Source organism: Tursiops truncatus, chromosome 13 (genome assembly GCF_011762595.2).
Source record: "Tursiops truncatus isolate mTurTru1 chromosome 13, mTurTru1.mat.Y, whole genome shotgun sequence".
Classification (NCBI taxonomy): domain Eukaryota; kingdom Metazoa; phylum Chordata; class Mammalia; order Artiodactyla; family Delphinidae; genus Tursiops; species Tursiops truncatus.
The window spans coordinates 9,025,600-9,050,069 of NC_047046.1; the positions used below are offsets into that span (position 1 = coordinate 9,025,600).

The 24,470-nt window shown below is 47.2% G+C and overlaps 1 protein-coding gene across 1 annotated transcript in view; it reads left to right on the forward strand.

Annotated features, from left to right (window-relative positions):
- The first annotated feature begins 8,745 nt into the window (after positions 1 to 8,745).
- CUX2 (cut like homeobox 2) overlaps positions 8,746 to 24,470 on the forward strand; it is a 195,001-nt gene continuing 179,276 nt past the window's right edge. The window contains exon 1 of the mRNA XM_019950538.3: positions 8,746 to 8,900. Coding sequence (XP_019806097.1) covers positions 8,862 to 8,900 — 39 coding nt within the window. The 5' untranslated portion in view covers positions 8,746 to 8,861. The remainder of the gene's footprint in view (positions 8,901 to 24,470) is intronic.

Here is a 24,470-nt window from a genome sequence, read left to right on the forward strand (position 1 = left end):
ACTGAGACTTGGGGTCTTTACTGCTTTTGGGAGGAGGAGCAGAGGCTGAGCTAAGGTCTGCGGTTGTTCGAGTTTCCTTGGTTTTTGAAAACTTGGTTTTCCCTGAGCCTCAGTTTTCCTCTGTAAATTGGGGATAATAACAGCACCTTCCCTTCGAGGTGGTTGTGAAGACATCACATAAGGATTTTAATGCTAGAGACTCGTGAGTCCAGGGTCTTATTGTTTGGACAGAGAATCTGGGACTGAGAGGACAGCCATGACTTGAAGTTACAAGCTTAGAATCAGGGCTGGATGTGGTGCTCCAAGAACAGTGCTCTCTCCTCTCAAATCCAGCCTGGGTTCCTGCCAGCGATTGGATAGGAGGGTCTGAGCCCTTTATCGTAAAACTAATGAATGTGTATTTAGAAGCTAATCTTCACAGTGATCCTGTGCATTGGAGACTGCTGCCGTCCCCATTTTACAGATAAGGAAACTGAGGCTCCTGGAGGTTTAAGCCTGCCCAAGGCCACGCAGCTGTAGGTGGTGGAGCTGAGATTTGAATGCAGGTATGTCCAAGTCCACTTCTCTGGTTCCATCTCCCTTCCTTAGTCTCCTCCATGCCTCGGTTTCCCCATCTGTAAAATGGCATCTCCTCCGGGTTCCTGACTCCAGCAGAATTGTGCTGAGTACAAGGCCCAGAGCGTTACATAACCCTGGTTTGCTCAGGAGGGTGTCTCAGCTTCCCTGTCTCCTGTCCCACACACCACAGCCACTTGAGATTTTCACACAGACAGGAACTGTTTGTGGGGTGGTGAGCAAGTGAGAGAGAGAGAGAGAGAGAGAGAGAGAGAGAGAGAGAGAGAGTGTGTGTGTGTGTGTGTGTGTGTGTGTGTGTGTGTGTTTGCAACAAATATTTTATAATAGACAAGCCTTGTCTGCCACTTCTAAAAGTAGTGGGGGGGAAAAAACCCACTTTGACAAAGTAAAAATAACCCAAAGCCTGAGTCACTGAAGTCACTGAACTCAGCCAGAAGTGGCTGCTCTGAGCTTGGCTGCTTCTGCTTGCCCAGAGGCAGTGGGTCAAGGGCCAGAGGTTTGGGGGATGGACACCTGGGCTTTTAGGGGGAAAGTGCCAATGGTTAGTTTGTGGGTGTAATGCCTGTCCATCTATGTTTTTGTTTTTTTTTTTTCCTGCAGGAGGAAATGTCTCCTTAAAATGCTCCTTATTCTCTCTCTTAAAAGTGACTTGACAGTTGATAATTTTGCCCTAGTGACGGACACCTTAGAACTTTTATTTCTCGGAGGCCAAACATTGATGTTGTGTGAAATGGGAGCTTGGCGGAGCCTTTGTGCGGATCTCGAGCTTCCTGAAAAATTTATTTACTGTGACTGTGATCTGCAGAGCGAATTGATGTTTGTCTGTAGTCATTTGCACCAGCAAGGAGGGGAAAATGCATGACTGCACTTTCCTTGGAAGACTTGCAAGGCTGTTTAAATAAGTAGCTAATAGCAAACTTTCAATAGCAGACAGGCAGCTTGATGGACATGGTACAGTGTATTATTAACCATAAGCAGGCTTAATCTTTCCCCCATGTTTTAGGGGAAACTTTATAACCTTCTGGCCAAGGAATTCATGAGAACCAGGTATTTGAAGCTGAGCAAAATTATCCTGGCTGTTCCAGTGGCAGAATCAATAATTCCAAGAGACACGTGAAAGAGGCGAAGCAGAGGCTCTGTCTGGGGCCCACGTGAGCTGCCCCAGCCTCCTCCTTGTGGCTGGGAGGTCAGGAGAGGGGGGGCCTGAGCTGGCAGGAGGAGGTGAGGGTCATACCAGGAGCCTGGCTTTTCCACCAGGAAAGTAACTTTTGCTGTTGCCTCCTGCTTGGAGGGTCTGTGGGGACAGGGAACAGGGATATGTGTCTTCCTGCTGGGCCCTGGTTATAGTGCCTGACCCTTTGGTGGCACCCACCATTTTAAGCGATAGAAAGAATTTATGTGATTGTCCAGCGAATGTCTGTCTTGCCCCTCAGAACCAGAAGTTTTTGCAGCCTGGAAAGCATCATGTTTAACCAGGAGGGCTCTCTTGATCTCTGAGAGAAGGTAGACTCTCTTTGTTATAAAGTCTCCCCTCAGTTCCTTACCTGACACTTGCCGCCCTTGGGAGTGAGGGAAACTTCTGTGTCTGTCTTTCCCCCGTTAGCTGGTCACCTGCAAGGGTGCGGGGACTCATCATGTTCCCTGTAGTCTCCCCAGCCACTCTCTGGAGTCTCTTAAAGGCTCAGCAACTGTTTGTTGAATGACTGGCATGGATTTTGTTCGGAAGGAGACAGCTGTGGCTAAGAGCATGAAGGTCAGGTAACCTTGGGATTAAATTCTGGTCTGTTAACTGCTGTCTTCAGGCAAGTGGCTTGCCTTCTCTGGGTCTTTGTTTCCTAGTCTGGAAAATAGGATAATGGAGGAAGTGCCTTCACCATGTTAAATGTTTCCTCATTCGTAAAATCAGTGGAATGCTACCTTCCTGAAGGGCTGTACTGAGGAGTAAATGAGAGAATGCTAGTGGAGGACCCAGCATAAGGTCCAGCATAAAGCTGGTGTTCAGTAAGTTAGAGCTGTTACTATTATTAATGTTTGATTGATATTACTATTATTATTATTGCTCTCCATGACCCCAGGGAACTCACAACCTCTGTTTTGTCTGCTTTGAACACTATTGCCCCCTTTCAAGATCTTGAAGCCATAATAGGGGACACACTACTCCAGACCTGTGCAGAGTCAGGAAATGCTGGTCTAAAGCGCTTGACACTGAAACTGGGCTGGAGGGAACCCCCACACACAAATCGTGGCGGCTCTGGTGGGTCTGTTCTGTGCTGGAGCCGTGAGCTGCCCCCAGGGTGCCGGACCTGAGCTCCCACCCCACCCTTTCCTCCAGCAAGGGTGCAGGGGCCGGGAAGTTTCACAACCCCCAAAGCCAAATAGAGCTAGCAGTGAATCAGGGGCAGGAGACAGTTTGAGGGGCTCGACCACACCTGATAAGAGTGTCTCATGGATGAGTGACAGCCCCTGAATTATCCGTGCCACTGAGCCTCGCCTCACAGTGTGGAGAGCCAAGAGCTGCCTGACACTCAGAGCTTTATCATCACCAGAGCCAGAGCCTGGTTTACATTCCCGCAGCTGCCCAGAAGGTCCAAAGTGGAACCTCTCTGGGTATGGGGAGGTGGGACCATGGTCTCAAGTTCCCCAGCTGCCTGGGCCAAGGCTCTTTGTCCTCCCTGGGCTGCTCTCTTCCCCTCTGGCCTTTCTTCCTGCTCTTCAGAAGCCAGTTGGGTTTGCCCAAAATATCACCATAATGACCCTTATGCATGGAGCAGAGTGGGAGGCCAGACCCCGTGTTGGGTACTCCCTGTGTGGGATCTCAGGAGCTTTTATTACTTACATTTTTGAGATGAGGAAACTGAGGCTCAGAGAGATAAAGTCAGTTGCCTGAGGCCACACAGCCTTCCTCTCACCTGTCCCTCTTCCCAGTTTAGTTGTGTCTCCAGCCTCCTCTTTCCCTTCAGAAAGCAGGGGCAGCTCAGCCATTGGGCAGGTGTATGAGTGGAGCTGGAATTGTCCAAGAGACCCAGCCAGACGAGGGTAGATGTTGGCCGCAAGATAAAGTGTTAAGCCCTAAAAGTAGGGTCTTGCCAACCCCTGTGGCAGAGCCCAGCACCCCTAGGGACCCTGTGCTGAGGGTCTTTCCTGTCCCTTCCTCAGAGTCCCACCTGTCTTTAAAAGAACACATAGCCTACCTCATGCTAACCCTGTCCCGACTGCTGACAGGAGCCCAAGGAAGGTGATGTGGGAGCCTCAGACCTGTGGGAGTCCCCTGAGACCCACAAGGTAGCCTTGGAATGAAGACCCACATTGTTCTGGATGGATCATGTACTCAGATACTCAGGTGCCTCTCTTGGGGTGGTGAGCCCTATCATCTCCCCCACTTCCTGTGTCATTTCTGGTAGGAGGGCCTTCCTTCCTCTGCTCGCATGCTAACCCTCAAGCGTTCCACCTTCAGACTGGAGCATGGGGAGTTGCAGAGGAAGCTGAGGCATCTGGATCTTTCCTTTTGGCTTGATTTATTAGAAACAAACTAATACAAGAGCTTAGAGCAAGGCACCAGGCCACAGAGGGAGCTTGAAAAATATATTCATCACAGCAGTAATCACTAATACATATTAATGTGTCTACTCTGGGCCAGATCTGGGTAGCCTCTAGATAAATAAAATGGGACTCCTGCTCTCAAGAGGGTCACCAGGGAGAGAAGACCACCCATGACAGCACAAGATGGAGGTTTCTTCGGCACTGGGTACTTGCTGTGCAGGGGCTTAGAGTCAGGAGCTGGGAAGGAGCCTCAAAGAAACTCTTTGCCGCAAGTCTGGAAAGATGTGTTTCCCGGGCAGGGAATTAGGGTTGCCATTCTTTTACACCAGGGAACAGCATCAGACACAGGGAACAGCATGGGCACTGGCACAGACACTGGGGACTGGTGACTCATTCAGTTGGAGATCAAGGTCAGCTTGGAGCTGGTGGTGGATGTTAGATCAGGCAGGACCTCCTGGGCCACCACGTAGAGATTGGACTTTTCCTGGAGGCTCAGGGTGAGGATTTAGGGGTTTAATTCTAAGAGCTGCAGGAAGCCATGGAGAGGTTTGAGCCTGGAGTGGCAGTGACTGAAGCCAGTTACCTTTTGCAAGGAGCCCTCAGGCCACCCTGGAGAGGACGAATTGTGAGGGGGTAAGATCAGAGTCAGTGAGACCAGGAGGAGCTACTGCAGTCATCCAGGCCTGTGTCGTGGGGAGGGGGCCTGAGCCGGGCCGTGGCATTGGGACTACCCAGTAGAGGACCGATGCAGGAAGATCCAAGAGGCCCCAGAGGGAGGGCTCTGAGGCTGCTGTGAGCCATCTGCTGACATTTCTCTTTTTCATCCCACATTTTTATGCTCGGGGGCCTGTGGAGCCTTGATTGCTAACATAGCAATGTGGAAACATTTGGGTACAGCCCCCTCCAGCCCCAGGGCAGAGCAGATAAGAGCTGCGAGCCAGCCAGAGCCAGTGTCACATCGTCTCTCTAGCAAGGACTTACTTAGGTCTCCCTTTCCTGGTCTCTGTCTTTGGTTGTGGAGGAGGAAGGCTGTGAGCCATGGTGCTTCAGCCAGCACGAGCTCTTTGTTCATTTACTCACTCAGCAGCCACCTATTGGGCTAATGCTGTGCCCGGTGCAGGGAGACCTGGAGGGACACGGCAGACTGCCCCCTGCGCTTGGGGAGTCCCTAGTCCCCATAGCTACTGGAGACAGACCCAGGGACAGGTGGGTAGAACCAGCTTGGGGAGAGCTGTCCCTTAAGCGGGGAGCCCAGGAGCCCATGGGAGCTGAGGAGAGGTGCTCAACACAGTCTGGGAGGCCTAGGAAACTTCTGGAAGGAGGCCACCTACATTATATCTCAGTAAAGGCAGGAACTGGGTTGCCCCCTTCAACATGGGACAACATGGGATCCCTGGACCCCCAACAATATGGTATGGAGTGGCTTGGAAGCTGAGACCTGAAGGATCACCAGGTACAGCTCTGGCAAAGAGACAAGAAAGTGTTCTAGGAGGAGGGAACAGCTTGGGCAAAGGCTCGGAGGTGGCTTTGCAGAAATCACCTGTTCAGAGTACCTGGGACCTTAAGGGTGAGCAGGATGGGGCAAGAGCTGAGGCTGGAGGCTGTATTTTGGGTCTAGGCCTCTGAGCTCATAAAAATAGCTCATTGTCTTTCACAAACTAGTCTGTGGTTTCCCTTCTCCCTTAAGTCCTTGCCAAGCCTGGAAATCCAGATTGAGTCACGGCTGGGAGGTGCGAGGTGAGGCTTGAGTTTGCAGGCAGGGCGAGCTGTGGGGTGGGAGGTGGAGGACGGTGCCCCAGTTCACACCGAGCCTGCCATTTGTCAGGGGGCATAGCCATCATTTGAAAGCTGCCTTCCTAGTGTGTGGTGCTCATGTTGGATGGCACGACTGGATCCGCAGGGATCCCGGCTGGAGCGAGACAGAGTTCTCCAGAGGAAGTTTGGGGGTATATCTCTTTGCTTTATTGGGTGTAGCATCAGTGGGATTCTGCAGGGATGATGTAAAATAAAAGCCAGGTGGCCAGCAGGCCCCTGGGTCAGCACCCCTCGTGCCGGGTGACCTGTAGGCGTAGGGCGTAAGGCCTGGGACCCTGCGTCCGTCCCCTTGCTGCCCAGTACGGCCGGCGGGTGGCCCAGCAGGCGAGGTACCGTCTGGCTGGATGGAGAGCCAAAGAGGTAATGCTAATGTCTTTTAAAATTAGAATGAAAATGTTTATTGCAGAGAGCAGAACCTGCGTCAGCGCGGAGTCCTGTGGGAAGGGGACTGCTTTATCGCAGCCTTTCGGCTTTATTTTTGAACATTCGCTCTTTACTTGCCGGTGGTGCTGTGTGACAGGCCCTTGGAGTGGGCTCAGGCTGCCGGGCTGGGGCTGGAAAGACGGCACTGCCGCCTGTGTCTGGACGCCCCTGCCCAGGGTAAGCGCCAGGACGTGCCATCGGTGGGGAGAACCTGTGGGCGTGAGAGCAGGAGGCTGTGACTGTGTATGTGTCCCTGTGACCTTATATGTGTCCAGCCAGGTGTGTGTGGCAGGTTTGGGTCTCCGTGTGTCTTTTTCTGCGTGCATTACGGCTTTGCAGGGGCTGTCCACGTGCGATACTGGGTGTGACTCTTTGTCTGTGTGTGTGTCTTTCTGTGTTGTCCTTGTGCCTTTGGGAGGTGGTCATGGGTGTGGCGGGGTCTGGGTCTGGGCATGTTTCTCTGTGGCCCTGCGTGTCTTTTTCTATCTGTGCGTGGATGTGTGTGAGCATCTTGGAGGGGCACATGGGTGCGTGACTGTGGGTCTTTGTGGGTCTGTGTGCATCCATACAGCCGTGTGTGTGCACATGTGAGTATGACCGTGTGTGTAATAGGAGTGTGTGAGTGTGTGAGCATGCATTTGAACACATGCTCATGTGTAGCGGAGAGTGTCTCGTGGGTATGTTGTGTGAGAGCGTGTTGTGTGCATGTTGAACATGAAGGCATGTTGCATGTGAGCACCCATTGCATGTGAGAGCGTAAGCCATGCTGTGTGTGCGTGCACGCATGTGAGAGAATGTAACATGTCGAGGGTGCATGTGTTGCATGTGAGAGCGTGTGTGGCACTCTCCCATCCTCTCCCGTTTGGAGTCCCTGGCAGAGCTGTCTTTGGGTAACTCAGCCTGTCACACACCTTCCTGGGTTCGAGAATACAGTGGGCCAGCACTGTTGACAGGCTGCCAGACTCCCACCTGGCCCCGACTCCAGTCAGAGACTCAGGAAACCTCCAGGTGCCTCTGAGGATGGCGCCGTTTTGAACCCACTCTGCTCCCACTGTGGTGTTGTTGAGCTTTGCCCCTGCAGCTTGGGCCATGTGAGCAATGGATGCTTTGTTTCTGGGTGCTGCTTTCTAAATATAAAGTTATTTTATGAAACAGAATGTGCTTTTTCAGGGCGTGCCTACCCCTGGCAATGAGAGCCCCTGGTTGACAGTTGTTGGTCTTGCCTGGGGGGAGGCTGGCGCCCTGGGCTTGGTTGCCCCGAGCTGGGTAGTGGGGGCTCCGGCCCTAGCCCTGGAGGTGATCAGAGCTTCCGCAGGGGCCACAGCAGCCCTGAGCCCTGCCACCCACAGGGCTCAACCTTCTATAATTGCTTCTCTAGGGCAGAAAACCCACCCCCTGAGGGAACCTGGTGGCCAGAGAGCTTCTCTACGGGACCAGAGGAACCACTTTTTAATCCCTGTCTCCCTCCAGCTCACCTCCTTGTCACTGGGATTTGTCTTGTGGTATCACCCTATGCAGGACAGGGTGGCTGGTATGAGAGAGCTGGATTTTACAGAGTAGAAACCAGGTACTGTGCAAAATTCAGTATAATCAGGAAGTAGTGCGAAATGTAATTCGGGAGCCTGGCTTCAAATGCTATGTGTGGCCTTGAGTGTGTTGGTCAGCTTCTCTGAGCCTCAGTCTTATCATCTGTAAATGGGAATTGTGCCCGACAGCCTCAGGGCTGTCTCTCAGTTGTTACCTTGGGGCCTTTCTTGAAGACAGCAGTTTTACATGGGCTGACAGCCGGGTTCATTGTGTCCTACTTGCATTGTGATCATGGGCAAGTCATCCTGTCTGTGCCTGTTTTCTTACTTGTAAAATTGGGCTAACAATAGTACCTACTGCATGAGATGTTGTGAGGGTTAAATTTCTTACTTTACATAAAAGGTTAGATTAAGTGCTGTAGAGCATGAGCTATCATTGTTATTTCTGGAATGCCTGAACCCAGATTAAAATATCCCGTCAGCACACAATACCATCTTCTTTTTTTTAAAACACAACTTGTAACCCACTCTTTCTGCAGCTTTGCCCACTCTGTGCCAACAGGCAGCTGCTGTGTGCCAGGCATCTGACTGGGAGTGCCCAGGGCATCATGGCATGGGTTGTGGGGTGGGTATTCTGCATGGGTGGGCTGGGTCAAATGCTATGCTGTCTCTCCTCCAACGATTTGGCAAGGCGGGTACAGACTCGGTTAAGTCACTCTGGGCAGCAGCCAGGGGTGAGAGCCAACCGGCAAGAGAGCCACCTGGCAGTTCTCCCTGCCGGGGTGGATCCAGCAAGCTTGGGCTTGTGGTGGCTGTGGGCACCCTAAACTGTTTTGTGCACTTGTCAAAAGGCAACTGACATCTGAGCATTGGCGGCAGACAGCAGAGGGGAGAGCCGAGTACAGAGGGCTGTTTTCCCCCAGCCTGACACCGCATGGTGCCCTGAGCCCACCTGCCTTAAACCATGTCAGGGGCACACTGATGATGAAATACTCCATTTGGCTGGGCAAAGCCCTTCACGTGAGTAAGGCTGTGTCCTAAAACACTTTATGGGCATTATCTCATCTAGTGTATGTACACACCTTTTGAAGTAAGTCCTACTTATTTCTACTTTACAAAGGAAAAAGCTGAGGGCCGGAGATGTTTTGGAATCTTCCAGATCTGGGTAGAAATTCTGGTTCCTTCAGTTGCTCCGTGACTTCAGGCCAGTTACTTAACCTCTCTGAGCCTCCAATTCCCCACTTCTTAGGGTTGTAGCAAGGGTTCAAAGGAATATGTAGTTAAAATGTAGTTAAATGTAGTTTAAATGTAGTTAAAACATTTAGCCTGGCATCTGGCATGGTAAACGGTTTTTTAAGAAGGTTGTTGTTATTACTATGATTCTTATTTCATCTTTTTGCAAGGGAACATTCCTTGCCAGTTTAACAGAGATATCGAGAAGGTTCAAATTCGATGTCTTGAGGTCTGCAAGGAAGGGGGTATTTTTACGAGGAGGAAAACATTTTATTATTATTGGCAGCAGATAAGTTTGTAAGTTTCCTGTCTAGTGGGGGACACTACTCTTATCTTCAGGGTCTTATCTGCTTGTGTGGGCGGAGCCTCTTTGTTTCACGGAAGAGAAACTCCCCAGGGTTTTTGCCCCCATGCTCATTTCTATAACCAGACTCATTCAGACGCTTTGAGCAAAAGGTGTCTGGTGTGTAGTAATTGCTCAACAAGTGCTCTTTGGATGGGTGGATGGATCATGCTCCTGAGTTTACTGCAGCTAAGGGAGTGATTGGATTCAGGGACAACGTGGCAGCTTCCCACAGAAGAGGGGGCCTGATCTAGGCACCTCCCCTTCAGAGATGCACACTTTGCAGAGCTGTGGGTGCATGGAACATTTCCTGGAGTTAATCGCTTAACTGTGATTGTGATGGCCAGAGGTAGGGTGATGGCAGAAAACTGAGACACTATCCTACACCTCAAAGACCAGGGAATGGGTTCGAGGCAGTGAATATGACCTTGACGGACAGGTAAGCATTGACTGTGGGGGGAATGTCATTCATTCAGTGAATATTTTCTGTGCTCAGTGCCGGGATGCAGGGAGACGCCTTGTGGACTCAAGTGAAAGAGAAGAACTGATGATGTGTGAATCTCGAATAGACTTTTCAGGGATTATGTCACAGTGAGGTAGAATTTGGGGCCACTCTCTACTGTAATGGGCAGGACTCTTGTGTTTGTATGAGAGAAACTCACCTGGTGCCAGCTTAAATCAAAAAGGATTTTTATTGGCTCACATGACCTGAAAGTTCCAGGTTATCTGGCTTCAGGCATGGCTGTATCCTGCAGCTCAAATGTTATCTCATCCTACTCGTCTCCTAGCTCAGCTTTCCTCTGTGTGGGTGACTTTTGTTCTCAGCCAGGGTTCTCCCCTGACAGCTCTCTTTCACCAGCATGGCAACTCTCAGGGAAAGAAAGCCCCTTTTTCCTAGTAGCTCTAGCAAAAGTCCCAGGATTCACTCTACTTGGACCAGCTTGGATCCTTGCACTTGCCCAAGCTGTTCTGACCACCTGGAGTGCTCTCCTCCCTTCTGCGTATCCCAAACCTACCTGCCTTTCAAGTCCTGCTTGAGCTCCATAGCTTCTATCTATAGTCTTCTTCTCCTTTTGCCTTTATCGTTTTTTTGCATTTTTCTCTCTCTCGGAGCACCAATCATCTTTTTTCCTGCTTTGTATCTAATTCAGCTGCATCCTGGCTGCATTGTGTTCACATCAAGTAGGCCAGAATCCCTGACAGGCCAGTTTCATTTCTTACCTTTCTCTCTCCTGCCCCGTACATAATATAAATAACTTGAGAGATACCTAATAAGTGCTTGTTAGTGGATTTGGGGCATTAAGGATTTAATTTAGAAGCCAAATCCCAGGATGGCTCATGGGAGTCATGGGTCAGCAGGGTCCAAAGGGAATCCCAGGACTCATCTTGCTGAACTGTTCATTTGTAATTGGATCCCAAAGACTTGGGCCTCTCAGGAGGCCAGTGAGGAGATGGGAAAGGGGGTAGGGGCTCAGTTCAGAAGCTGGGCTTTCCCAGGTTCAAATCCCAGCTCTGTGCCCTTCTGGCTGTGTGACGTGGGACAAGTTGCTTCACCTCTCTGTGCTACTCGTTCCTTGTCTGTAAAATGAGATCATTCACACAGTGGGTTTAAGGAAAGGGCCTGGGACACAGCAAGCGCTCATTGACTGTTCACCATTATCATTACTACCATGCTGTGTTCAGAGTCACCAGGTAGAGAGGGATTATAAACTCCATTCCTATTTACTAGAGGAGGAAATAGCAGCGCAGTGAGCATCAGAGACACCCTCAAGATCACAGAATGGCTCCCCACCCCACTCACCTCGACTCCCATTTCAGCCCTTGATCTTCATGTTGGCTGTCCTTTTTGAGACCACGTGAGCTTGCAGCCCAGTGTGGCCCTCAGGGAATGTTGACTCCTCTTTAGAAGGAAGGGGTAGGGGTGGGGGGGCCATTTGTCTCACACAGAGGGTGAGCAGGACTCTGTCTTGGTGTTTCTCCTGGCTGGGTTTTTGCTGTCATGTCTTGAGACCTGCTCTCCTCTAAGTAGCCACCCTTGGTGATCTGCCCTGTGAGCGGCCCATCACTGCCCCCAAAATAGACCCAGGAGCCATGCTGAGGGTCATACGGTCCCCACTGAGCTCAGGGTCTGCTGCCCCTGCACGCTGCACTGTGCCTTTCCATGTAAAGATGCGTCTGGTCTTCTCCCGGGCAGTCTTATTTATTTCTGCCTCCTCAGAAATATTTGGGGGTGATTAAAAGGAAATGTTCTTATAACTGTAATGAAGTGAGGTTTGGGGGTTTTGGAATGATTGGCTGTGGCCTTGGGGGCCAGTGCTGGTTGACTTGATAACCGAGTTGATAGGCAACAGAATATTGATTTCTCTCCCCCTCCTCCCAGGAAGGTGACTCAGTGAAGGGGAGATGTTCTGAAGTTCAGGAGAGGGCTACTCGGGGAAGCCAGAAAGAAGCTGTGTGTGTGTACATGTGTGTGCTTGCGCGTGCACAGCTCTGCTGCTCCCTCCAGGGCCTATAACTCACAACCACACTCCCCCTGTCCCCTCAAGATGGGGCACACGGGTTCCCACCTCTTCAGCTGCCTTTTCCAGCGCTCATCTGGAGAAAAGTGAGGACTTTGGAGCTACACAGGCCCAAACTGAAGCCTGTGTCTGTCACCTCCTGGCTAGGTGGCCTTGCGTAAGTGGCTTTACCTTTCTTTGACTCAGTTTCCTTCTCTGTAAAGTGGGGAGAGCATACCTGCCGCATGGGGTAATTCAGAGGATTAATTGAGAATATTTCTTGGTGATAATTAATGGCAGCTCTGATTGCAGTGATGATATTAACAACTAATAATTTGTATTACTTGCTGATAGAGGAGCAGAGTGCCATGGGAGTGCCAAGGAGCAGGTGATGGATGTTGATGGAAGCAATCCTGGAAGACTTCCAAGAGAAGGGCCTTGAATGAAAGAAATGCTGACGCGTGACAGAAAGGGGGAGGGGTGGGAAACACTTTTCTGTTCCAGGAGTTCATAGGCTCAAAGGCAGGGAGGTGTGGGAACCACACACAGTAGATGGGGGACCAGCTACTGTCCAGTGTGTAGGGGAGGGGACTGGGAGGGGCGAGGTTGTGGCAGAAGAGGGGCTGTTGGGCTTTGTTTGGCCAGCGACTCAGGTAAAATGGTTGATGGAGAGCTTTGTGCATCAGGACCCATTTGTTCTGTCTGAAATTCAGAAGCAATTATGATACATTGCACCTCCTCCCTTGGCTGAGTACTAATTGTGAGCCAGGCATTGTGCTAAGTGTTGACTTACACCATCTCATTGAATCTGCACTGCCCCCGTTTTACAGGTGAGAAAACTGAGGCTCTTTGTAACATTTACTGGTGCACCCGAATGTATACTCTTCTGTGTCATTCACCCCTTCCCTTGAATCACCCACAGGGCCTGGTTAGACCAGGCAAGCCTCCTCCTTTGTGGCCAAACCCACAGACTCCTCACTAGCCCACCCACCTGATGTGGGTCATATGAGTCCTTGGGCCACATAAGTTTCTCCTTTGCGGAAACCTTTTTGACACTTGACTGGGGCACATACCCCTTTCCTCAGATTCCTTGCCTAATTCAGTCAGGTGAAGATGTCATGCAGACGTCACTTATAATTCTTTTCTCCATGTTCCCAGCTAAGTTCTTTTATTGCCTCGGGGAGTTCCAGGGAGCTGCAGGATTCACCTGGGCAGGGCCTGATGTCACAGCTGCGACCATATTTACGACATGCTCTCTGGCTTAGGGGAGTTTGGAGGGACGGGGGCGTCTGCATGGCAGGCAAAATGCCCATTCTTCAGGTGGGGGTCAGAGAGTACAGGGAGCAGAAAGGCCTGGGGTGGGACCTGCAAACCTCAACGAGAAAACAAATGCCTGATATTAAAACTATGTAAGAATGAAAGCAAATAAATGGTCTTATACACAAAATCCCTTTGTGCCAGGCAGCACCCAAGGCAGTGACAATGCAAAGGTGTCCAAGGCAGCTGGATCCCTGACTTTGGGGTGCTCACCTGGGCAGACACCCTGTACAAAGTCCACCCACTTCAAGTCTAAATTTAACTCCGGGAATATTTGTCAAGCACCCCCAAGGCTCACCCAGTGAAATGGAGAAGCCAGTGATTCTAGAAGTTCCCACAAGGTGAGAAATGAGGGGGAATTTATATGGGAGTAACATCTACTGTCTTTCAAACTTGCTCTCTGAGCTGGGTGCTTTCCAGCCACATTCCCTAGTGATCCTCACAGCATCGACCCATTTCACATATGGGGGAACTGAGGCAGGGAGCATTAGGTACCTGCCCACATTCAGAGGAAGTGGTCAAACCAGGATCTGAACCCAGGGCACTCGGACCTCACAACATCTTCTTTCATTTTCAAATGGGAAAACAGGCTCGGAGAGGGGTTGGGACGTGTTTGCCTTTCAGAGGTGGAACTTCCCTGTATCTGCAACTATTGGTTACCTCATGGTTTGGTGAGGAGAGGGTTAAGTTGGCTGTAAAGCCGTGAAACAAATAGAGGAAAATAGAAAATAATTAAGTGCCAAACACCCTGGCATAGTGATGGGCAAGCTCTCCATGGTCCCTGTTTCAGGAGGTCCCTGGGTGTCTGAAGCAGAATTAAGCTTTGTGCAGGATTCCTCAGCTCATGAGGCCACTTTCATTAAGTTTCTTTGCTCTCTGAAACGTGGGCACAGTAACCCTGTTTGGGGAGAATGTTTCTATGCTTGCCCCCCTGAGTTGGATTGAACCAGGAGAGGAGAACAAGGGGCCAGGAAGGAGGTTGGTGTGAGATCTAATGAGGCCCAGCAGTTGCCTAAAACTTGACTGCTGTTGTGGAAATGTCTCCTACCTCGTGGGACAGTGGAACTTGCAGAGGCTAGAAGTCAGGGCACTGGATTTTATCAGTGCTCTAAGGCCAGTGACTTCCTGCCTTTTGCCACTCATTTCTTCTTGTCTAAAACAGATGCTAACCAAGGCTTCTTCTGTGCACTTAGGCAAATGCATTGCATGCCTGTTTGGCCAGGCTCAATGGGAAAGGGTTCTGGGATCAATTAACAATGTCTGCTGCAGGTGCTGGAGGAGGTGGTGGTGGTATGTTTGCCATTCATCTATTTATTCATTCAGTGGGCACTTTTTGATTGCTAACTATGTAACAGGCACTGGAGACAAAGCAGGAAACAAAGCAGGTATGGCTCTATGCCCTGGAGATTTCAGACTGGTGGTGGCGACAGAGTAAAGCTGTGTTAAGAGCAGAAATTTTGTGTGCTTGGATCACTGCTGGGTTCTGAATATCTAGCTTTTACCTGGCACACATGTGCCTTCAGAGATTTATTGGCTGGACAGATGAATGAATGAGCCAAGTGCAGATGAATATGTAACTATAGAAAGTAATAAAATCTACATGGGAAAAGAAGGGGATGGTAAAGAAAGTATAGTGATTCCCTCTGGTAGGAAAGTGCCATGTGTTCAGAGGGCTCACAAACCAGCAAGAGAGACTGCATTCAGCAAAGAAGCAATAAGTGAATTTATAATTCTAAGTGCTCTGCAGTAAGAGATGTTCTGAAGTGTTGTCTGGAGGGAACCATTGGAGGTAGGGTAATTAGGGAATATTTAAAAATATTATTCTTTAACTTTTATTTTTAAATTGTTTCAAAAAGATTTACAAAAAGTTGCAGGAATAATACAGAGAATTCCCCATATTCCCTTCACCCAGATTAACATTAATATAATGTAACATAAACATTCAACATAAGCACAGAACAATTACAAAATGAGTAAGTTAGCATTGATACAACACTATAATCTAGTGTACTGATATTACTCAAATTTTTCCCATTGCTCACTAGCATCCTTTTCTGGTCTAGGATCCAGTCCTGGATCATGCACTGCATTTAATTGTCATGTTTCTTGAGTCCTTTAATATGGAACAGATTAAAGTGCATGGACCCAATTCAGTCAAAACAGAGTGAATCTTGGGACTTTTGCTAGAGCTACTGAGAAAGAGGTGTTTTCTTTCCCTGGGAGTTGCCATGCTGGTGAAAGAGAGCTGCCAAGGGAGAACCCTGGCTGAAAACAAAGCCCACCCACACAGAGGAAAGCTGAGTCAGGAGGTAAGTAGGATGAGATGACATCATTTGAGCTGCTGGATACAGCCATGCCTGAAGTCAGTAACCTGAAACTTTCAGGTCATGTGAGCCAGTAAAAATCCTTTTTGGTTTAAGCTGATTATTATTCATTGAATTATTCATTCAGTGAGCATTTTTGTGCTCAGTGCTGGGTTGCAGGGAGACACCCTGTGGGACTAAGTGAAGGAGAACTGTTTGATGCGCAGATATCAAGTAGACTTTTCAGGGACTGTGTCACGGTGAAGGAGAATCTGGGGCCTCTCTCTACTGTAATACACAGTGCTCTTGTGGTTGCATGACCTTGACACTTGAGATGAGAACTGGCCTTTTATTTTGTAGATTGTCCCTTGATTTGGGAATGTTTACTCATGATTAGCTTCAGGTTATGCATTTTGGCAGAAATGCTACAGGAGTGATGTTGTGTCCTTCTCCATGCATCATATCAGGAGGCACATGGTGACCATCTGTCCCATTAGTAGTGATGTTAACTTTGGTCACTTTTGTCTGCTAGGATTCTCTGCTGTGAACTTATTGGGTTTTTTCCTTCGTAATCAATAAGTATCTTGTGGGGAAACACTTTGAGACAATGTAAATACTCTGTTACTAATTCTTTTGCCCACTAATTTTAGATCCATCAATGCTTCTTGCCTGAAACAGTTATTACTGCGGTGTTTGCCAAATGGTGATTTTTCTCTTTCCATCATTACCTCTACATTTATTAGTTGAAGAGCTTTTCTTTCTCCCTCACTTATTTATCTATTCAGTTATTAATTTGTTTCAGTATGGACTTATCGATTCATATTTTATTTTGTGTCCCCCCCCTTTTTCTTTGTCCCCTCTCTATTTCTACCCCGCCCTCCTCTCACTCTCCTTCTCTTCCTCTCTTTTATTCTTTTATTCTTGCTGAAGAAGGCTTTCATCCCGTAGAGTTTCTCTCCATTGGATCTAGCTGAGCATATCCCTGAGGTGTCATTTAATACTCCTCCATCCCCTGGGTTTCCTGTGAACTGGTGGTAGCCTCAGAGGCTTGACCAGATGTTGGTTCAATGTTTTTGGCAAGACCACGTCATGGGTGGTGGTGTGCCCTTCTGTCAGGAGGTACGTGAAGCCTGGCTGTCTCCTTTTCTGTGTCATTGAGATTGATCTGTGGGGTTTGGAGCTGTCAGCCTGATCTGTCCATTGTCTCCCATCAGTTCTTCATCCGCTGAGTTTTGCACTCACTGATAATCATTGCCTGTATCCATTAATTCATTAGGGGTTGCAAAATGTTGATAGGTTGATTCTGTCCCTCTTCTTTTTCTTAGCTGGAAGATTTCTCTACAGAGAAACCACCCCTCATCAATTGTTTGCTCACTCTGAAGGCTAGTGTGTCCAGGAAAGGGCGGATAAATGCTTAATTCTTTCCCTTTATTTGCCAGTTTTCAAAATAAAGAGTTGCTTCCCCAGTGTCCCCCAAAAGTGGCCAATAAGAGTTTTTTTAAATATCGTTGTAAACCCATGGATGCAAGTGTCATTGGAGTGTCCTCATCCATTTCAGTTATTATCTCTATTCATATTCAGGTTGTCCAGTCTCTGGTGCATGGGGACCTCTGAAAGTTGACCCCTGAATCCTTTGGACTCCTCCAGTAGTCTTGGACAGTCTCCTTGCTTTCTAGGAAGATTTCCAGACTCACTGTGTACATTTCCCACCCCAGCTTTGGACGCAGACATTGCTCCAGGGAGTCCTGGATCCTTTTACTAGGAAATGGTATTTAGAGACCACAGTCTGGGTGCTGAATGAATGAATGTACAGAACATCTCAAAATAATGCACCTCAGGGCATTTTCAGTGTCCACGGTGGATGGGATGGTGGGGAAGGGGGCAAGGTAGTGTCTTTGAATTTGGATGTCATTTCTTTTTCAAGCCTGTCCTGGGTTAATGACCTGTTGGGTGCCATTTATTCACTTTGGCCATACCACGCGGCTTGTGGGATCTTAGTTCCTTGACCAGGGATCGAACCTGTGCCCCCTGCAGTGAAAGCACGGAGCTCTAACCACTGGACAGCTGGGGAGTTCCCATTCATTCACTTTTATTCCTTTCACCCAACTTCTTCATTTAGAAAACCAGGGTGGATCTTCCCCATCTTCAACCTATCCCCTTACTTGGGATTGGCATTTTCTTGGTGAAGGTCTTTGAAGTCAAAGAACCCCCAGAAGAGTGAAGCCACTTGTGGTCCATCAATCCCTATTGGGTCCTGCCATGCTTTTTTCAGCCACTCAGTGTGGGTACAGCTTAGTGAAGGGTGTGTGTGTTGGGAGGGTATCACTGCTATTTGCCTCTTAGTATCTTTTGAGAGGGAGCAATAAGAGAGTTCACCGAGGGACCATCAAATCCAGACCAGACAAATGACAGATAATATCCCTTCATCAGAGCAACTTAAAAATTAATATGAGCCTCTGAGTGTTACCTCGCCTTTATCTGAGCAGCCTGCATGTCTGTGTTTGAGATTAAAACTCACATTTCATTTTTATATGCTGTGCTTAATCCAATAATGATTTCATGTTACAAACAGCAGTAATATCTTTCAGCATAGTTAATCAGAATAGACTTAATGCTGTCACTATTTATTAACCTTTGTTGAAAAGCAAGAAGTTTCTCTCTAATCTGTGATTGTTGGTCGTGTCAGGCTCTATCAAGTGAAAAAACAGTTTTGGCATTCATTAAAATAGTGCGAATCCTGAAATGACAATTGGAGCCGGATGGTATTTGGTGCATGAAATCTTCGCTGCGTTCACCAGGATAACTGAGAAGGCTGAAGGGGGGGCGGCGAAGAGGGAACCCACACATTCAAAAGACTATTTCATCCCTGAGTTGCTCTTGAATAAAGAAATTGAGAGAATGGGGCAGAGAATGGGGTACAGGTGAGGGGAGGGGTCGGGCCTGTTGATGCCTCTCGCCAGAGAAACTCATTGTTGGTTGAAAGCAGTGGCTTTGAACTTGGATCCCAGATGCCTCATCACTTTCCCAACCCTGTAACAGGTTAATGACCCACTGGGAACCATTTATTCACTTTTATTTTTTTCCCCCAACTACTTCTTCATTTAGAAAACAATGGTGGATCTCCCCGCCATCTCCAAGGCCCAAGTTGAGTTGGAGTCCAACTGAAGGAGTCCCTCAAAACAGGCTGGTGGCTGCCAGATATCAGCCTGAGGTTCAGAGATCTCAGTCGGTAGTCCTCAAACTTTAGAGTGCATAGGACTCTCCTGGAGAGCTTCTGTGATGCCTGGGGAATCAGTAGGCCTTGAGTGTCCTGAGATTCTGCATGTCTAACAAGTGCCCAGGTGACGTTGATGCTATTGGTCCAGGGGCCACCCTTTGGACAGTACTGAGGGCTTTGTGGTTTGGGGTTTTCTGAACCATGCCAGGGTGTCATGATTGGGTCAGTGGCCCGATGACCTGGGCTGGCAGCCTTGTTGGAAGGTTTTATCTGAGGGCTATAATGGTTCTTGGAGTAGCAGGGCTGGGCATCTTAGCTTGGGGCAGGCCAAGCAGAAAGTATTCTTCCTACTTTCACCTTGCAGATATGGCAATGGTTCTTCCTCATTATCACTTCTCTGAAACAGACCACCTGATCCAGTGCTTCTGAAACTTTCACATGAACATGAGTCACCTTGGATTCTTGTTTAAATGCAAGTTCTGATTCACTAGGACTTGGATGGGACCCAAGAGTCCACATTTCTAACAGACTCCCGGGGATGATGAGCCACCTTAGTGGACCACACTAAGCAGCAAGGCTCTGTTGATTGACAAGAAAACCCAACAGTTGGTTGGTCAATTCCTGCACCTTCCTGGGCCTGAATTATAGAGTTTGAGTCTTGCTAAATCCACCAACTCCCCTGAAGGGAAATTTACCTTACAAAAAAAAAAAAAAGGAAAGGAAGGAGAAGGAAGGTTTCAACTTGCAGAAGCCTCCTCCAAAGGAAAGTGGCTCTCCCAAGGGACATCTTTTTCTCTTTTTCACCTCAAAGAGCCCCCAGATATCTTTATCAGGAAGTCCCCATTGGGTCTTTACCTTTCAAAGGTGATTTAGAGAAAAATCTAATCCAGTCAAGAGATCTGGTATTGGGAGGCATAGAAGAATATTCCGCTAAGCAAATACACTGGTTGTTCAGGGTTGGGTGGGGGAGGCCGAGGTTGAAGGCTAACTGGTCTCTCCTGTCATAAGAAGGAGAGACCACTTGGGTGCTGAGCAGCGTTGTGAGTTTTGCCCGCATAAACAGGGAGGTGAGCAGGTGTTGTTAATTATTTAGGAAGAATTAAGCAGTCTGGGTGGGTGGGTTTTATGCTCTGTTTGGTAATAAAGGTTGCTGCAGAAAGGAATTTTAAAATTCAGTATCCTCACTTGCCTCATCTTGCAAAGAAGCCGAGCCTTGGTTTGACTGGTGGGAGCATCTGGAATTAATGAACCGGCCTCTTATGGTGCAGAAATCAATGTTTGCTGCATTAATTGCATGATGCTGAAACCCCGCTTTTTAAATTTCGGACTCGCAGAGCCGCAGCCTAAGAAATCTTTCTTAAGTGGCGTTCTGGGGCTTCGCTATTGCCTTCATCTGTCTGGGCGTGGGGAAGGAACTGCTTCTTCACTGTGGACTTGTGACACAGGGACATGGAGGCATGGGAGAAACTTAGGATGAGTTGTGTGCTTTGGAGGCCCCAAAGGGGCAGAACTTGAGGATTGGTTCCCTCTTGAGTAGCTGGACCCTGTCTGGACTTCCATCTCCTGAGAGTTTCCAGTTCGTCATTTTCTTTAGGTTAAAATAAGCCATATTAAGAAAAGCTGGACAGATGTTCCTTGCCTCTCTTGCTTTTCCCACATGATAACCCTTTTGGAATATAGACACTTTGATCTAAAATGTAATTTGGCCACCATCTCGTTAAGTACTGGACATTGAACCACATCAATCTGCCCGCCCTGGCTGCACTTTGCATTTCTGTGGACCCAACCTCAGTGCTAGACACTTTGGGTGGACTATCCAAGGAGGTGACGTTTGAGCCACATTTGGGGAAACGAATAGGAGTTTGCCAGGGAAGGAGGATCCCAGGCAGAGGGAACAGCATGAACAAAGGCCCTGAGGCCTGGAGCCCTGAAGTTTCTGCCAGCTGGAGTTGCAGAGGGAGCACGGATGGGTATAGAGTACTCTCTGAGAGAAGCCTGGCCTTGGACATCTGGCTAAGAACTTTTGATTCTCTCCAGTAGGTGGTGGGGAACCTGGCAAAATGCTTAAGCAGGAGATGAGATGACTGGTGAAGTTTTATTTTTAACGTACATAGGGTAATTTTGTTTTGTTTTGTTTGTACAGTTCTGTGAGCTTTGACCACAATCGGAATATGGAACAGTTAACTCACCCTCTAAAATTCTTTCCTAGTGCTCCCTTATATTCAGACCCTTTCCCCATCCCCTTTACCTGAAAACCACTGCTCTGCTCTGTATCCCTGAAGTTTTGCCTTTTTCAGAATGCCATATAAATGGAATGATGCAATACATACATACAGATAATGTGTGTTTGTGTGTGTGTGTGTGTGTATGTTTTTAAATCTAGCTTCTTTCATTTAGCATAATGCATTTGAAATTTCTCCATGTTGCTGCATGTATTAGTACTTTGCTCCTTTTCATTGCTGGGTAATATTCCACTGTGTGGTTATATCATTGTTTGTTTATTCATTCACCTGTTGAGAGATGTTTGAGTTGTTTGCAGTTTCTGGCAGCCATGAAAAAAACTGCTATAAACATTTTGTGCAGTTTTTGTGTGACCATAGTTTTTAATCTCTCTAGAGTAAATACCTAGGGGTGGGATTGCTGGGGCATTTGATAAGCGTATGTTTAACTTTTTAAGAAACACCAGTCTTTAAAGTGGCTGTGCCATTCCACTTTTCTCCCAGCAGTGTAGAAGAGTTCCAGCTGTTCTCTGTGTTCCCTAACACTTGGTATTATCAGGTTGTTTGTTTGTTTATTTGTTTGTTTTTCAATTCTGGCCATTCTAATTGGAGTGCAGTGGTATCTCATTGTGCTTTTAATTTGCATTTCCCTAATAACTAATGATGTTGAGCATCTTTTCATGTGCTTACTTGCTAACTGTATATCTGGTTTGGTCATGTGCCTATTAAAATATCTTGCCTGTTTTTTTAATTGGGTTGTTTGTTTGTCTCATTGTTGAGTTTTGAGAGTTCTCTATATTTTCTAGAGTTAAATCCTTTGTCAGATATGTGATGTGCAAATATTTTCTCCCAGTCTGCGGCTTGTCTTTTCATCTCTTAAAAGTGCAGGGTTTTTATAAAGATCATTGTAGCAGTTGGCGTTTTAAACTCTACCACTCTCTTCCTCACGCAGCACACTGCAGCCATGCTGGCCTTGTTTCAGTTTTTAAAAAAATCAAACTCTTTCCTTCTCCAGGGCCTTTGCTCGTGCTGTCTTCTCTGTCTGGAATACTCTTTCTTACTGTGTCCTATCTAATAAATCTTTGCCTACCCCCAAATCATAAATCTATTCTCATGTTTTCTTTTAGATGCCTTGTTATTTTAGCATTTATGTTTAGCTCTCTGATCCACCTCAAATTAATTTTTTTGTATGGTATGAGGTAAGGATTTGAGGGTCACTTTTTTTTTTCTATACGGATATCCAGTTGTTCCAGCATCATTTGTTAAAAAATTTCCCTTTTCCCTTTAGATTGCTTTGGTGCCCTTTTTCAAAAATCAGATGAGCATCTGTGTGGGTCTGTTTAGTTTGTTTCATTGATCAATATGTCTATCCTTACAACAGTGCCACACTTTATTAATCTTCACAATAAGCTTTGAAATTGGATAGATTGCCCTCTAACCTTGTTTATCTGTTTTAAAATTTCTTTGGACATTATATGTCCTTTGAATTTCTATATAAATTTTAGAATTGGCTTATAAATTTCTACAAAAACAAAAATTCCTGGGATTTTGACTGGGCCTGCATTGGATCCATAGATCAATTTGGAGAGAATGAAATTTCTTAACAATATTGAGTCTTCCAATCCATGAACATAGCATATCTGCTCTTTGTCTGGCTTACTCTCATTCCTCTTTCAGGTGTCAGCTTAAGTGCCATCTCCTCAAGGAGGTCTTCGTTGCCTCTTGACTAGATGATATAGCTCCTGTTATACCCTCTGGTGCCCTTGCTCTCTTCCTTCTTGGTACTTATCACAATGGTAATAATTACTTGTATGATTATCTGTTTTGTGTCATAAGTTCCATAAGGACAGGGATCAGGTCTGCCTGTTCACAGACTGACACACAGTAAGTTTTCAATAAAGATTTATAAAGGAATGAATGAACGAATGTCCTCCTGTTCTTTTGGCAGAGATCTGCAGGTCACTGGCTGTTGTCAGTCACAGTTCGATGCACACCGTGGTGTCTGCTTGCTAATGGAGAAACCAAGGCCGAATCCTCCCACCCCTTTCTTGGCCTTCTGCCTAACTCTTAGTTCCTGCTGACGTGCAGTATATGACTCCTATTCGTTTGACAGGTAGATGTGTGTAATTATGATTTTTTAAAATAAAATAATTCATCTACAGAGAATTTTAAGTAATGAGTATAATACAGAGGTTTAATTTATTTGGGGAGGGGGGGAAAGGTGTTGCTTTCACAGCATCAGTTGGAACATTTGAAAAAGCAGTGGCAGAATCTTGATTGAATTAGGCTGTGCTCATAATTAGGAAATGCCAAAGCCTGCACAACGTTGAAAAGTGGTGAGGACAAAGTGATGAAATTAAGAGTCTTTTTTTTTTCCCCTTAAGGTTTAAGAAGTCGGCAGTTGAGGGGCATTCTGTTGTTAACTAAATGGTTTGTGGACATTACTTGGGTATATAGATTTCATTCTGCATTTTGATCGTAAGTCAATATGTAGGTACCAGTGTTAATTAAATCCCCAGAGTAAGCATTGCTAAGGAAGACTTTATGAGGAACTTTCTGAGAAGGAGTGAGATTGTTGGGACAGGTTGCCAAGGCATGTTGCAGAATGTTGGTGATTCGGGGCAAGATGAGAGAGAGAAAGAAGTTGCTCAAGGATGTAGAGTCCTGGGCAGGAGCCCTGAAGGAGGAGACCAGACATATTGTTCACTTTGAATTAGATCCAGAGGTGGTTAATACAAGCAAAACAAAAACTTGACTGGAATTCTTGGGAGCTTAAAGAAGAGCAATGGAAATAACCTGACTTTATCACAGTCAGAGATTGTAATTTCTTCCAGTGAGGATAGCTTTTGTTGTTATGCAACGCACACTGTCATTATAGCTGCACAACTGCCTGGTCATGCAAAAGCAAATGCGATCCTCGTTATTATTTCCGTATCACAGATCAGCAAACTGAGGCTCAGAGAACTGATGTGATTGGCCTGCGATTGCAGAGTTAGCAGTCTAGTTAAAGTTAAAGAACTAGTTAATGTTTTCCTGTTAGAGGCATATGATCTAGATTGAGAGTTTTGGGGTGATATTTATAGTTTTGGAGACAATGGAGGTATTCTTAAGAGTAGTAATAAACACCATTTATTTAGCAATGTATCAGTCAGTATAGGCTATATTATACTGTAGTAACAAAAGATCTCCCAAATTTCAATGGCTTAACACAACAAAGGCATATTTCTTGCTCACATGACAAGTCCCGTTGGCTTACGTGTCCATTGCAGGTAGGCAAGGGGCTCTGCTCACCACAGTTATTCAGGCACCCAGGCTAATGGAGCAGCTGTCAGCTCTAATGTCTATTCACTGTGTTGAAAGGATGAACTTCTCAGAGGGTCTTGTGGCAACAGTAAAACACTCCGTCCTGGAAAGTGACACATCACTTCTGCTTTCAGCTCATTGGCCCAAACTAGTCATA